Source organism: Magnusiomyces paraingens (assembly GCF_902498895.1).
Source record: "Magnusiomyces paraingens strain CBS 517.90 genome assembly, contig: contig2, whole genome shotgun sequence".
NCBI classification, from domain to species: domain Eukaryota; kingdom Fungi; phylum Ascomycota; class Dipodascomycetes; order Dipodascales; family Dipodascaceae; genus Magnusiomyces; species Magnusiomyces paraingens.
Genome location: NW_022474068.1, coordinates 2,109,328 through 2,124,510, shown reverse-complemented (window position 1 = coordinate 2,124,510; position 15,183 = coordinate 2,109,328). Strand labels below are relative to the sequence as shown.

General features: G+C 35.7%; 3 protein-coding genes across 3 annotated transcripts; 1 reads left to right on the top strand and 2 right to left on the bottom strand.

Annotated features, from left to right (window-relative positions):
- Nucleotides 1-1,187: 1,187 nt before the first annotated feature.
- SAPINGB_P002405 (uncharacterized protein) lies at nucleotides 1,188-6,022 on the bottom strand (the record flags this gene model as incomplete). The annotated part of the gene is made up of 2 exons (XM_031997124.1): nucleotides 1,188-5,588; nucleotides 5,681-6,022. 2 exons carry the CDS (start codon nucleotides 6,020-6,022, stop codon nucleotides 1,188-1,190), a joined length of 4,743 nt encoding a protein of 1,580 aa, XP_031853015.1.
- A 2,527-nt stretch (nucleotides 6,023-8,549) lies between these two features.
- SAPINGB_P002404 (uncharacterized protein) lies at nucleotides 8,550-12,344 on the top strand (the record flags this gene model as incomplete). Its single annotated transcript, XM_031997123.1, has 3 exons — nucleotides 8,550-8,763; nucleotides 8,840-8,905; nucleotides 8,989-12,344. The coding sequence occupies 3 exons, from the start codon at nucleotides 8,550-8,552 to the stop codon at nucleotides 12,342-12,344; spliced, it is 3,636 nt and encodes a 1,211-aa protein (XP_031853014.1).
- A 685-nt stretch (nucleotides 12,345-13,029) lies between these two features.
- Nucleotides 13,030-14,845, bottom strand: SAPINGB_P002403 (uncharacterized protein; the record flags this gene model as incomplete). Its single annotated transcript, XM_031997122.1, has 3 exons — nucleotides 13,030-13,984; nucleotides 14,277-14,435; nucleotides 14,553-14,845. 3 exons carry the CDS (start codon nucleotides 14,843-14,845, stop codon nucleotides 13,030-13,032), a joined length of 1,407 nt encoding a protein of 468 aa, XP_031853013.1.
- Nucleotides 14,846-15,183: the final 338 nt, after the last annotated feature.

The following is a 15,183-nucleotide window of genomic DNA, read 5'->3' as shown; positions in this document are numbered from 1 at the left end:
AAACTGATAAGTAAGTACTTGAAAAAAAAAAAAAAAAAACGACTATGTTATTATTATTCTTATTATTATTCTTAATATATATATATATATATATATATATATATATTGAATGAAATAAAAATATTCTTCTTATTTTTTTTTTTGAGAATGTGAATAATAAAAAAAACAAAAAAAGATTCTAATAGATTGAAATGGAACCTTTTATTTAAATAATAACCCTCGTATGAGATTTTCCGTTTGTATTGAATTTTTTTTTTTATTTTTTTCAAAAGCACTAACTTATTGAAGTATTTATTTATTTATTTATTTATTTATTTGGCCAGCCAAAATAAAAATAATAAAAATAAGTAATTAAAATCTAAGCAAATGATTGAAAATAAAAAAATAATAAAAAAAAAAAAAGATTGTAATGATTTTTGTGAAAAAAAAAAAAAAAAAAAAAGCTCGTGATGGTTTGGGAAGGTGTTTTTTTTTTTTTTTTTTATTTTTATTTATTTTTATTTTTATAATAAATATTGTAAAATAAATTAATTATTAAATTAAATATTAAATATTAAATATTAAATTTATTTATTTATATGTGTGTGTGTGTGGCAAAAAAATAAAAAAAAAACAAAGCAGCTGTTGTTGTTGTTGTTGTTGTTGTTGTTGTCAACGTTGTCAATAAATTAATTAAATAGACAGGCCTAATAATACAAGGGGGTGGGGGGGGAAGGCAGCCATTTAGCCATTAAGCCAGCCTTTAAACTTTTTTGTATCATTTTTGTTAAAAAAAAAAAAAAAAAAAAAAAAAATGTAAGGGGTGGGAAGCAGCAATAACAGCAGCAATTAACAAAACAAAACAAAACAAAACAAAAAATGGTAAGTCTTTTAAAAAAAAATTAAATAAATAAATAAATAAATAATAGCACGTGATAGAAGCCTATTTATTTTCACAGATATAAATTATAAGTTATAAGTAAAAAGTTATAAAGCATAAAGCATAAAACATAAAACATAAAACATAATAGATCAAATATCAAATATCAATTATACAACCATCTAAACCCATATCCAATCTTGGGCCAATTTTTCAACTTGAAATATAAAAACAAAAAATTTAATGCTCATTAATACACACAAAAAATATTTACGATATATATATAATTATAATGATAATCCAGTTATAATCATCATCATCATCATCATCATTCACCAACTTTTGCTCGCTTTACAGCCCGTCCACTATCCAAACTAAGCCTACCACCAACAACATCAACAACACCAGAATCTTTTCCTTCTCCTTCTCCTTCTCCTTCTCCTTCTTCTCCATCTTCATCTTCATCTGATCCTGCAGGCCGGCGTCCAAGCTTGTTATTAATTCCACTTCCTCCATTTGAATTTCCTTCACTAGACCCTCCAGAAGGTACAACATTCTTCCCTCCCATACTACTACTACTAGTACTAGTACTCTCAACAACAACAACAACAACACTATTACTCTTCTTTGTAGGCGACTCATGATATGCATCATCTTTCCCATGATCACCTTCTTCTTCTTCATCATCATCATCTTCATCTTCATTATCATTATCATGCTTTTTTTCTCCTAACTTAACACTACTACCAACTTTTACTCCCATCACCATAGTCTTTTTGGCAATCACTGCCTCATTCGTACTACTGCTTCGCTTAGCAACAGTCGGAGTTTCAATAACCTTGCATGGCCTTATAATTTTTAACCGTTCAGGTGTATCTTCTGTTCCTGCAGTCGATTGTCGTTGTTGTTGTTGTTGCTGTTGCTGCTGTTGCTGTTGCTGCTTCTGTTGTTGTTGTTGTTGTTGTTGTTGTTGTTGTTGTTGTTGTTGTCGTTGTTGTGGTTGTGGTTGTGGTTGTTGCTGCTGATGCTGATGCTGACCCGTCCCCAATACTCGAGATCCCAACTTTATCATCTGTGCTACTCCAGTCGCCATCATTAAATTCTTCCTCCCCTCATTTAAATCCCCAATCCCTCTGTTTTGTCCTCCTCCACTCTGTGGACTTTCTTCTCCACCACCACTCCCATTCCTATTTCCACTCCCATTTCCATTCCCATTTCCACTCCCATTATTGTTCCCATCACTCTTATTACCACCACTTTCTCGAAATGGTGTCGTGTTTGTAGATGATGAAGGATACTGTAGAGTTCCTCGCCAAAACGGAGCAGGAGATGCAGGTGTCAAAAATGATGATGGTAATTGTTTTTGTTGTGCTGATGTTGGACCAGTCAATTCAAAACTCGTCGATTGTAACGGCGCAGGTGTTTGGTTAACAGCTGCAATAATACTTCCAAGCATTACTGCAGACGAAGTCGGTGATTGATGAACATCAAGCCCAACACCACCTCCCTGTTGCTTACTAGCATCTCGAGGAGTTTTATCTGCAAGAGGCGTTTCTGTAGTCAACCTAATTTCCGTAGATTTGGCAGATTCCATAGTCGGAGAATTGGCCAGAGAAGGTGTCTCAACCTCGTCAAAATGAGTCGAAGAAGATGAAGATGATTTCATTATTGTACCCTCAGATTTAGTAGTACCTAATACGGCCACCACCATATTACTACTACCAGACGATGAACTACCTGTACGCTCACTTTGGTTTGCTCCTAAAGTACTGCTTGACTTTTCAGATGAACTCGAATCTGGTCGCTCCATTATCATTTCAGCTACCAAAACTTCCTTTTCACTTGTTTGACTAGCTGTACTGTTATTACTACAAGTACTCGAATCACTTGCATCTGTCAAATCATCATCGTCCGCATTCTTATTCTTATTCTTCTTCTTTTTCTTCTTTGGAATTGCAGCCTTTGTTCGAGAAACTAATGGTGAAGTTACAGGCCGAGATGGTAATGCTTGCTGTAACAATTGTGCTCCAGAAGATGATGATGATAGGGTGCCAACTCGTCCAGGAGATGCTTGAGTCCCAGACCCAAACCCAAAGCTACCAGTGCTCATACTCTTGGTTGACCCATTACCATTACCACCACCACCACCAACACCACCACCCGCAGATTTAGACCGAATGTGATGATGTGCATTGCTTATTTCAGTATTGTTTGGTGAAGAATGTACACTATTTCCTCCACGATCAGGTGTATACGCTTCAGGTCGACTCACACCCATTGTAGAAGACCCTAGACTTCCAAACCCAAAAAGCATCGGATCAGTAGTAGCCCCATATGATGGTGGTGGACCTTTGCTTCCATTAATCGGTGTAGTTCCAGAAATACTCGCAGATTTGGTTGCACTGTTGCTCTTAGAACTTGAAGAAACATATCGGTGAGTAGGAGAAGGTGTTGACAATGATGCCAAGGCACTACCTGCAATTGTAATGTCATTGATCATCGAAGACAATGCATACTGGTCGTATCCAATGCTAGGGGAGGTAAACGACCCAGTAGATGCAAACTTGCGAGGAGTCGCAAGATCCTTTTTAAGCTCAGTTTCTGATTTGGGTGCTTCCATAGGTTTACTAGTAGGTAAAGTATCTGATCGTTGTGCTGGTTCAGGGGGCCGCTCAACAACAAGAGGTTCTGAAGATGGCATATCTGTGATTGTTGTTGTTGTTGAGGACGATGAAGATGAAGATGGTAATAATGGCTCACTCTTAGAAGTTGCTGCTGCTGCTGCTGTTGTTGTTGTTGTTATTGATGATGATGATGATGATGATGATGATGATGTTTTTGTTGATGTTGTTGTTGATGTTGTTGTTTCAGACTTTGCTGTTGTTAATGGGGCAGTTACAGTTGCAACCGTAGTTTCTGTAGATGCCGCAGTTGCTCTTGGTAAAACTGTCTTTTTCCATTTTTTATTAACCATATTTGACTTTCCCTTGATAATATCACCCTGAAGAACCTTGCGGCAAAACTCTTCCTTATGCGACTGTACAATCTGCCACTTCATGCCTTTGCCTGGTTCGTTTGTTTTCCGTGGAACCTTTTCAAATGCCTTGCTCAGCGACAAGTTATGGCGAATCGAGTTTTGCCAGCCTGTTTTGGAAAAGCGGTAAAACGCATACTTTGTTGAGATCCACTCGTAAATATCTGCAAGAGACATCATATGATCTGGCGTTGAAAGAATTGCTTGAGAAATCATAGTTGCATAACTAAAAGGTGGTTTAATGTCACGAGCATTATCAGAGCTCAAATCCTGATCAAAATGAATTCCAGGTCCAAACACGCTCATCTGGGACTTTGATAGAATGGAGTACCCATTCTTAAGAGAATCAGCCGTACTGGATATAGAAGACTGGTTAGTATCTGATGTAACAGAGGTGCGAAACAAAATAGTAGATGAGTCTTGTGCAGGTATTGTAGTCACTGTTTTATTTGTACCGTCAGTATTGATGAATCTTGTTTGTTTTTGCTTTGGTTGTTTCTTTTGTTTTGTTGTTTTAGGTGGATCAATTGCAGAAGGTAATTGGGTTGGTTGAATTTGAGCAATTGATGGTTGTTGTTGTGGTTGCTGTTGCTGTAATTGTTGTTGAGGGGGTACATAGTTTGCCATATATTGCTGTGGATACTTTTGAGTCAAATAATCTTGTTGTTGTTGTTGTTGTTGTTGTTGCGGTTGCTGCTGTTGCTGCTGTTGCTGAGGCTGTTGCTGAGGCTGGTATTGAAAATGCTGGTTGGGTATTAATTGCTGTTGCAAAGAAGAAAGATTAGAATCTGTAGAGGCACCAGATCTATCAGCGTTATTATATACATTTGATTGGTATTGTTGGTATTGATATTGAAGAGGGAATGGTTGTGGATTTTGGAAAACCTGAGGCTGGCCAGAGCCCGAGGAAAAAATTGCAGCAGCAGGTGGATTGTAAGTAGTGTATAGCGGATTGTATTGAGAAGTAGGAATTGAGAGTGGAGGGGTGTTGAGAGAAGGATTTACGCGAATGTTTTTCTTGAAGCATGGTGCAACGTGGGGCTTTGAGTCAGGTAAAACAAACATCATTTGAACCCCGCCAATATCAAGTACATTGCCAGAAAATAAACGAGCAGTGCCATCTCGACAACAAAACTTGTCAATTTTGACTCCATTACGTCCAGAAACTGTAATTTCCCAAAACTCTCCGTTATATTGTATAGTTGCATGCCTTCTTGAAACGAATTTGGAAGGCCCGAGATCAATGTGGACCTCATTATCTTGAGAAAGTGTGGGGTTAGTAGATCCGGAAGAAGCAGCAGCGGCTGCAGCGGCTGCGGCTGCTACAGCTGCAGCATCTGAAGATTGACGACCAATGACTACACGAAGTGTTCGGACATAGTAAGTCCAATTAGCACCAGCAAGTTTTGCATAAGCTTGAACTTCACCATTAGATCTTTGATTTGAGTAATCGAGAGCTACTTGAACATTAGGATCTGGAAGTGCAAGATTTGCAATGATGCAGTTGACTTCATCGTTTGAAAGATCTGTTTGTTGTTGTTGCTGCTGTTGTTGTTGTTGCTGATGCTGTAAGAGTTGTAGTTGTTGATGTTGTTGTCGTTGTCGTTGTCGTTGCTGTTGCTGTTGCTGTTGCTGCTGCTGTTGTTGTTGGAATGCGGGATTAAGGTTAAGAGAAGGATTGCCTTGAGAGTCACTCTGGAAATATAAAGTCAGCATTAAACAAGGCTATTTAAGCGAGCCAAAGAAAAAAAATAAAAATAAAAATAAAAAAGAGAAAAAGGACTTACCATATGATTGTTTTTAGGGTAAGGTGAAATGCTTTTAATTGCGTCGGCAAACACGGCGACGTCGAATATAGAAGCTTGAGAGACAGCTTGAGCAGCTGTAGAAGAGGTATTGGATCCAGAAGATGAAGAAGATGAAGAAGATGATGATGATGATAATGATGGTGAAAGTTTATTATTTCCAATGATTTGTTGATTTTGTATTAAAGGGATATCTTGTGAATGATGAATGAGATCTAAGTTTTGATGTTGATGTTGTAAAGGTTTATTGTTATTATTATTATTGCTGTTGTTATTGTTATTGTTGTTGTTATTGTTGTTTGTTAATAATGGCGATTCTGCCATTGTTCAATGCAAGAATAAAAAAAAAAAAAAGGTGTGTATATATATGAGTAGTAAGTATATTTGTTTTTGTTTTCATATATATATATATATATTGCTCTATTGAATAGATGACAATTTAAAACTGATATCAAAAGACTTCATGAGCTGAATAAAGAATTTAATTAATTTTTTTTTTTTTTTTTGAAAGGATATGATGATTATATATAATTCTTTTTTTTTTTTGTCAATGATTGTTATATATATATATAATTATAATTATAATATAAATAATGAATGAAATTTATTTATTTTTTTTTTTTTGGTGGTGGCTAAAAGAAGAAAGTTTTTTTTTTTTTCGGTTGTTTTTGTTTATTTGTTTATTTGTTTATTTATTTATTTGTTTATTTATTTATTTATTTGTTTATTTGTTTATTAATTAATTAATTATTATATAGATTTGTTTACTTTTATGCGTATTTCGTGGTCTTTAAGTATATTTAAGAATTTATAATTTTATTACTAATGATGATTAAATAATGACACATCATTACATATCTTTCTCGTGACTCATTTAGATCTTTTTTTAAAAGTCACGTTACTAGTTGGAAATTAATCTTAATTTAACTGTTACTTTTACTGTTACTGTCACTGTAACTGTTACTCTATTATTATTATTATTATTATTATTATTATTATTATTATTTTTTTTTTTTTTTTTTAGACTATAATAATATATTTATTTATTTATTTATATACAGTATTGCAGCCGCTTTCGGGGTAAGAAATAATGCATCTTTTTTTTTTCTTTTTTTTTAACTTACCTGGTATCTTTAATAATTTAATTAAAAAATTAAAAAAAACCTACCCCGTGGTTTACCCGTTACTTGAATATATACCAATACAAATGTAAATCAGAATGTACACATTTTTGATTAACACTGTTGAAAATACGTGGGAGGGAAATGGGAAATGGGAAATGCCCCTAACAAAATGGTCGATTTCTTATAAATCTGCCAGAAATTTTGATTTTTATCTCCTCCTCGTCCTAATTAGATCATAAAAAATTACCATCTTGGGAATTCTTTGATAATCATCCACACAAACATTACTAAGATTAATTTAATTCTTACTAAAATCCATAACAATCCTGACTAATTTGTCACGTGAAACTTTTCCATTTTCCCACCCATTTATTTTCAAGTGTGATAATTTGATTAAAATACCACCACTAATTACGACGCGTATTTTTTTTTTTTTGTTAACTTATTGCTGCTTATTAAATAAAAAATATACTGATGATACATATTTTAATAAGTTACCAACTTAAGTTACCAACATTAAAGTCTACCCTTCTCCACCTCCTCCCCCCTTTGCATCTTTTTTTTTTTTTTTTATATACCTTGCTATTATTTTATTTTATTTATTTACCAGTAAAAAAAAAAAGAAAAATACACGATATTTCTGTTTGTGTGTGTGTCTCCTTCCTACAGCAGTTGTTTGTCTCATTAAGTTGCCCCTCCACTAACTAAAAAAAACTTTTTTTTTTTTTTCCTCCTCCCCCACCTCTTAAAATTCCTACATCACCACCACCACCACCAAAATAAAACCCTTTTTTTTTTTTTTTCTAAACACCATATTATACAAAATTTATTTTAAAAAAAATAATAAAAAATAAAAATATTCCAGTTCTAATGTATACCATACTTAACAATAGCCATCAACCCTTATAATAATCAATAGACAATCCAAAAAAAAAAAAAAAAATTATATATATATATATTTTAAGAAAAAGAGAAAAAAAAAAACAAAGATCAACTTCTTATGTCTTTCTTTCTTTTTCATATCATCAATAACTCCAGCTTTAAAAATTAATCTCGTCTGATATTCCAGTATTCTTGAAATCTTTGAAAAACAAATCAAATAAAAAAGAAACTTTTAGTCTCCAGCATTCACCATTTATTATAATAATAACCTCTAATATCCTCAATCAAAGTCATAATCATTATTACAACAACAAAAAAATAACCGAGACTACCTACTTAATATATATATATATATACACCCTATACTTCTACTTATTTACCACTACACTGCCATGTCTGTGGCTGCTTTTCAAATCTTCAAGTCCTCGAATTCAGCTATCAAAGCTCCGTTAAAATCTCCCATCTTATCCAGTTTCTCGTTTCTATTGCTGTCGCTTTGAAAAAAAAAAATTAATCAAATAATCGAATAATCGAATAATCGAATAATCGAATAATCGTGTTTTTTTTTTACCTGCGAAGCCCTCTTTTTTTTTTTTTTTCTTGTTAATTTGTTAATTATCACACAATCAACAACATTCAAGTTATCAACAGTAATCTCAAACTTACCATAAACCTGCTTCAGCTTATTATTGGTAACTTAACTGTCTAATTTCACTTATTTTACTTTATTTTTTTTTTTTATTTTTTAATATACCATCACCACCCAAAAGTCCAACATAGCTACAAATTTTTTTTGAAAATCGCCAACTCTCTCTTCCCCCTTCCCCTAAATCCTTGTCTTCAACATGGACTCTCAACAGCCTTCACCGGCCTTTAATACGCCATCGGCTGCTTCAACACCTATGACTCCTTCAATGTCTACTTCCAACTCTCAACAACAACCTCAACAGCTTCAGCTCCAGCATATTCACCTGTTGCCCACAAACCAATCCTCCTCATCAGCTTCTTCAGAACCACAGGCAAAGAAACGTAAAAGAGTTACTAGAGCTTGTGATGAATGTATGTATTAATTCCTTTTGTTTATTTTCTTTACTGCCTTTTTTTTTTCTAACACATCCTTCCCCTCATTCTTTAGGCCGAAAGAAAAAAGTCAAATGCGATGGTCAACAACCATGTATTCACTGTACTGTCTACTCTTATGGTACGTATTCAAATACTAACAACTCTCCTGGATTCTTTACAACAAAAAAAATCATTCTTCTAACTCTTTTTTTTTTTTTCTAGAATGCACATATGACCAACCATCTAATAGAAAACGAATACCTGATATTCGTCGAGTCGAAAACAAACTTAAATGTGCAGAAACTATCGTGTCAGCTCTACTCCCAGGCGTTGATGTTTACTCGCCCTCGTTCAACCTCGTAAACTTCCTCGAATCCATCCAAAAGGCCCGTGTCTCTAAAAATGATTCACCACTTCATTCATCCTTAGTGGCTATTACAAAACTCGGCTTAGGTAACTCAAATTCTTCTGTTGGAGGAGTTGCAAATGAGATTGATGAAGAAACTGGTCTTCCCCGTGGAAGTACCCTTCCTTCAAAGTTTCAGAAACTCTCTCGTGATGGTTCTGGATTCCCTATCAACTCCTCAGCCTCTGGTAACAATGGTCCAAACTCTATGGCCTCTTCATCTACTTCAGACGACGTTGAAACAAATGTCCTCAACACACTTTATTCCCCCCAGTCCACATATGGATCCCCTGATACCCACGTTGGCAGGGAAATCAAAATTATTCTTCCTCCAAAGCACGTTGCTAGTGAGCTCATCGAGGCTGTCTGGGATAATGCCTGTGTGCTTTTCCGCTTCTACCATAGACCTTCCTTCATTAGAGATTTGGACCTGCTTTATGAAACAGATCCTGATGACTATACAAATAAGCAGTACAAGATTCTACCTCTAGTCTACTCTGTCATGGCTGTAGGTGTTCTTTTCTCTATGGATAAGTCTGACAAGCTTGGCTTTAAAGATGCCTCCGAAGGTTACAAGTATTTTGTCGCCGCCCGCAAACTTATCGACATTGCCGATGCACGTGATACTTATGCCATCCAGTCCATTGTCATGATGATTATCTTTCTCCAGTGCTCTGCGCGTCTTTCTACATGCTATTCTTATATTGGTGTAGCACTCCGATCAGCCCTGCGTGCAGGTCTCCATAGAAAAGTTGCTTACAACTTCAACCCTATCGAGCTAGAAACCCGCAAACGTCTCTTTTGGACCATTCGGAAAATGGACATTTATGTTAATGCCATGCTCGGTCTTCCACGGTCCGTAGCCGAGGAAGATTTTGACCAGGAATTACCAGAAGAAATTGATGATGAAAATATCACTGAAGATGGCTACTTCCCACAAAAGGAGGGCAAGCTTTCTTCTGCTGGTATTGCTAATGCTCACACTCGTCTCATCACCATTCTCTCACACATTATGAAGTACATTTACCCTGTCAAGCAGGACACTTCAGAGGCAAATGCCTCAAGCACGGCTCCTCTCTATAATGTTGCTCACGCCAAGGTCGCCGAAATGGAAGCTGAAATCCGCCAGTGGTTGGATTCGTTACCTGCAGAGCTGAGGCCCGGTGTTTCGCCGTCTGCAGAGTACGTCAAGGCCAACCGGTTACTCCATCTGGCTCTCTGCCACATTCAAATTGTACTTTATCGACCATTTATCCATTACTGCAGCCCCAAGTTTAAGGGTGATGAAAAGGCTCGTGCTTCAGCTCTCAACTGTATTAAGGTCTCTCGCACCACTATGCATATTGCTCATGACTTGGTTTCTAAAAAGTTACTAAATGGTGCCTACTGGTTTTCCATCTACACAATCTTCTTTTCAGTGGCCTGCCTCGTCTACTATGTTCACGAGAACCCTCGCGACCCCGAGGCTTATGAAATCCGTCGCGATGCTGAACTCGGCAAAAATGCCCTCACATCTCTTAAAGATTCGAGCATGTCTGCGCAGCGCACATACAATTTGCTCAATACTCTTTTTGAGCAGCTCAATCGCCGTACCGCAAAAATCCCTGTGGCCGGTTCTTCTGGGTCTACACCTACTTCGGTGTCAGCTACATCAAATGCTGCTACCACCACCACTACTTCAGCTGCATCCAATAATAATAATAATAATAATAATAATGCCATCGACCTCACTGCTCCAGAAGCAAGTGTACCGGGACCTCAGGCCCTTTCCTCATCCGCAGCATCTACCCCTGCGTCGACCTCTTCTACATCTTCTGCCCCAGTATCGCTGACCAAGCCTATTGATCAACAAATTGAGTTTGGCGCCGCAGCATCTGGTGTTACTGACATTGACTCTAATGTCAATTTAGTGGCTGTTGGTGCTGCTGCAGGATCGCCTGGAAATACAGCCTCATCATTTTACAACAACCCTGCTGCTGCTGCATCTGCTCCGTCTCTTATGACATCGACGACAACGTCGCACAACAATCCTCCTGTGCATGTACGTGGTAAGCGCGGCCGGCCGCCAAATAGCGCTCGTCGCGGAGTGAATCGCAATAACTTGAAGAACAATAACACTAGCAGCACCAGCAACAGTAGCGCCAGTAACAATAATAATAATAATCACAGCCCACATTCTACCACTAGTGCTGCAAATACACCAACCCCTACACATAAGACTCTGCCACACTCGGTGGGACACACTCCACAATCACAAACAGCGTCACCGATTGCTACTTCGTCGCTCAATCATATTAGTAGTATCCAGCTACCGACAAGTGCCCTTAGTTCAGCTTCTACTCCACCAGACTCTGTTGTACCTAAGGTTAACCCATTGTTTGCTGATGTTTTGGGCAGTAACAAGCCTACGTCGACGGTTGCTGGCGGCCCTGACTCGTTATTCCCAGGTTTGCCAAACTTTGCGTTTGATCCTGCCACTACTTTATCTTCCAACGGAACAACCAATACACTTCAATCAGCAGGAAATGGTTCTGTCGACACTAGCAGCAGCACGGGTCCTTCAGATACGGAGTCACCACACTTGTATGTTCCTGGCATTATGGACCAAGTAGATGCACAGTTGTTTGGTCGATTCCTGCCGCCGTATATGCTACAACAGACACAAAGTGCGCCACTCGGCGGTAGCAGTGGGCCTCATGTTGGTCTAGGCGGAGTCAATGGCACCACCACCCGGATTAATGGCAACAACAATAATAACACAGTCACTAATAATAGCAACAATGGTTCAAATAATAACAATGGATTATTGTTTGCCAATACTAATACTACAGATCTTGATTCGTTGATGGTGCCTGGACGTCTTCGTATGGACTCGACGGGACCTTCTTCTGGGCTGCAGATGTTTAACGGAAATAATACCGGAGCACATACTGGCGACAATGTGATGAATTCGTCTACAAATAGTGTTTTGGGCAATAATAACAATAACAACCAGCAGCAGCAGCAACAGCAGCAGCAACAGCAGCAGCAGCTACAACAGTCAGGATCGTCTTCTTCAGGTATTACAGATGATCGGAGGTTAAGTTTGTCGACGTTATTTAACAAGAATTGGGACGAGTTTCTTGCGCAACACAATGAGTTGTCAGGTCTTAACAGTTTTATGACGCAATGAAGAAACTTTAGAAGGAATTTAATTGAATGAGGATAATAGTTTATTAATTTTTTGTTGGGAGAGGTTTATTCAAGATGAGCAAAAGATGATTTTGGAAGAAACAAAGAAAAAAAGAAAAGAAAAGAAAAGAAAAGAAAAGAAGAAAAAAAAAAAGAGAGAGAGAAGAAAGAGAATTGAAATAATAGGAATAGAAATTTAAAGGGTGGGAAAAAAAAAAATTTTGAAATCTTGAAAATTGCTTAATTTTTTTATTTTTATTTCTCCCCAATCATTTTCTCTCTGGATTCTTTTTTTTTTTCTAATAATTTTTGTTTTTCATTTTGCTCATTCAACCATTTTAGGCGGCCTCTAATATACAATTTCGTTGTTGTTGTTGTTGTTGTTGTTTTTTTTTTTTTTTTTTTTATTTCTTCTTATTATTCTTGAAAAAAAAAGTTTGTGTTATTTGTTTTGTATTGCCTTTATATATATATATATATATATATATATATATTTTTTTTAATCTTCTTTTTCTTCTTCTTCTACTACTACTACTATTCATTTATATAGTATTTATTTTAAGTATTATTTTAAAATTAAAAATAAAAAAAAATTTTTATTAGTGTATGGTTTTTTTTTTTTTTTCCCCCCCTTTTTTTAAAAAAATATATTTATATTGTACAATGAAAATAAAGTCATTCTTTCTTCAAACAATATCCCCAGATTCAACAATAGCAGTTGTTGATGTAATACTACTTCGCCGCATACCTTTACTTATTTCTGTTTCGCTACTACTACTACTACTACTACTACTACTACTATTGCTACGCGAAGTTAATGTATTACTCATATTAGCTCCTCCTCCTCCTCCTCCTCTTGAACCAGCTTGTGGCGGGGTGATTGCCTCGAAAACTGTAATTTGCTCACCATCAGGAGATACTGCAGCAAGTCGTCCAGGAACATAATGGTTTCTGCGTAACCGGTACAAAACTGGATTCAAAAATGAAAATGGAAATGGGAATGAAAAGTTTGAAGATAATAATGGGGCAGCAGTCGATGATGAAGGGGTCGATATAGATGATGTTGAAGATGTAGATGTAGTAATAATGGTGCTGCTACTACTACTACTACTCTTGTCGTTATTGGAATAGGGTAATATAGAAGATCCATGGGCCATTTGAACGGTGCCACTAGGATGATGATTATGATGATGGTGATTTGCATACATTGCACTAATTGGTTTTAAAAGAATAGATGCCACAGCATAAACACCAAATGCAACGAGTGAAATGACTAGAAAGATAGGTACTGGGGCCACTGATTCTTGTTTATTTGAAGCCGGGCATGCATGTAAAGTACGTGCTTCAAAAAGAAAAGTACAATTATCAGGGGCTCCCAGAAATGATACCAGAGCATGAGAAGCAGCCAAGTCATGGTCACATTTGAACGAGACAAGAGTTGACATACGCATTTTAGTAGGCGAACCATCTGGGTTCATACATGGAGAACCATCATGGTATTCCAGAAGAAGGTTACGGCCTCTAAAATAGGGAGTACTTGAAGCTTTACCAAGAGATTTAAGGGTTCCATCTTCGAGGCGTAAGACTGCAGAGACATTTGCACTATAACTTTGAGAGGCGTTTTCAAGAGTTTTTGCAGTTCTGTATGAGAGAAAGAAAAAAAAAAAAAAAAAGTTAGAATTTTTAGTTATTTTTGGTTATTTTTGGTTATTTTTTTTTTTAGAGGGATGAGGAAGAGGAGGAGGAGGTTTGGGTTTCTTGACGTCATAGAATCAGGGAGAGACCAAAGTTTGTTGCAGGAAAAAAAAAAAAAGGGAGAAATTTAATAAAATGAAACAAAAAATAATAAAATAATAATAATAAAATAATAATAATAATAAAAAAAATAATAATAATAAAAAAAATAATAATAATAATAAAAAATAATACTTACTCGTCTAATGATTGGAGAGCAGATTTTACTGGTTTATCACGAGAAGCTGCAGCCACTTCATTTCCTTGATCATCAAATTCTACTGGAAGAAGTAATGGCGCGCAAAAGTTAATTGTAAAGTTTCCTGGGTAGTCAATCCCACGAATTTGCCAGTCAGCACTGTTTTTATATTTTTTTTTCAAGTAAAATGGTTAGAATATATATTTTTATATTTAAAAAAAATTTTTTTTTTTTTTTTTTTTTATTCTTTAAAAAATTTATGTTCTTTGTACTTACCTATCATGAGGGTACTCCTTGGTAAGAGGTTGAAGATCAAAATAGTTGCCAGTCGCGTGTGAACTAACAGTACATGGAAGAATTTGAATATGTTGATGTTCTTGTGAAGATTTATTATTCGTATTCTTATTATTCTTATTATTATTCCCTTTGATTTTTGAATCTGTAGAAGGTTTTTGTTTATTGGTAGTGGTATCATGAGATTGCTGTTTTGCAGGTGGTGGTGGTGATGATTGTAATATTTGAGCTTTTTGAAAGCGTTTAAGCAAGTTTTTTGAAGTGAAATCAAACATTTTGTTTTATTTTTATTTTTTTGTTATTATTATTATTAAAAGGGTATATAAATAATATGCTTATTATTATATAAATAAATAAAAAAAAAAGTTTCTGGGTATTTTAAAAAAATATTAAAAAAGGGGAAGAGGAAATCAAGTTGTTTAAATACTTTTTTGTAGAATTTTGTGAAAATCTCATCGTCATTAATTGAATTTTTTTTTTTTTTTTTTTTTTGAAAGGAGGCAGGCAGGCAGCAAAAGCAGAAGCAGCAAAAGGCAAAAAGACTGACTACTTTTTGATTAGAAAAAAAAAAAAAAAAAAAAAAAAAAAAAACAAAGGCAATCTGGCAAAAAAA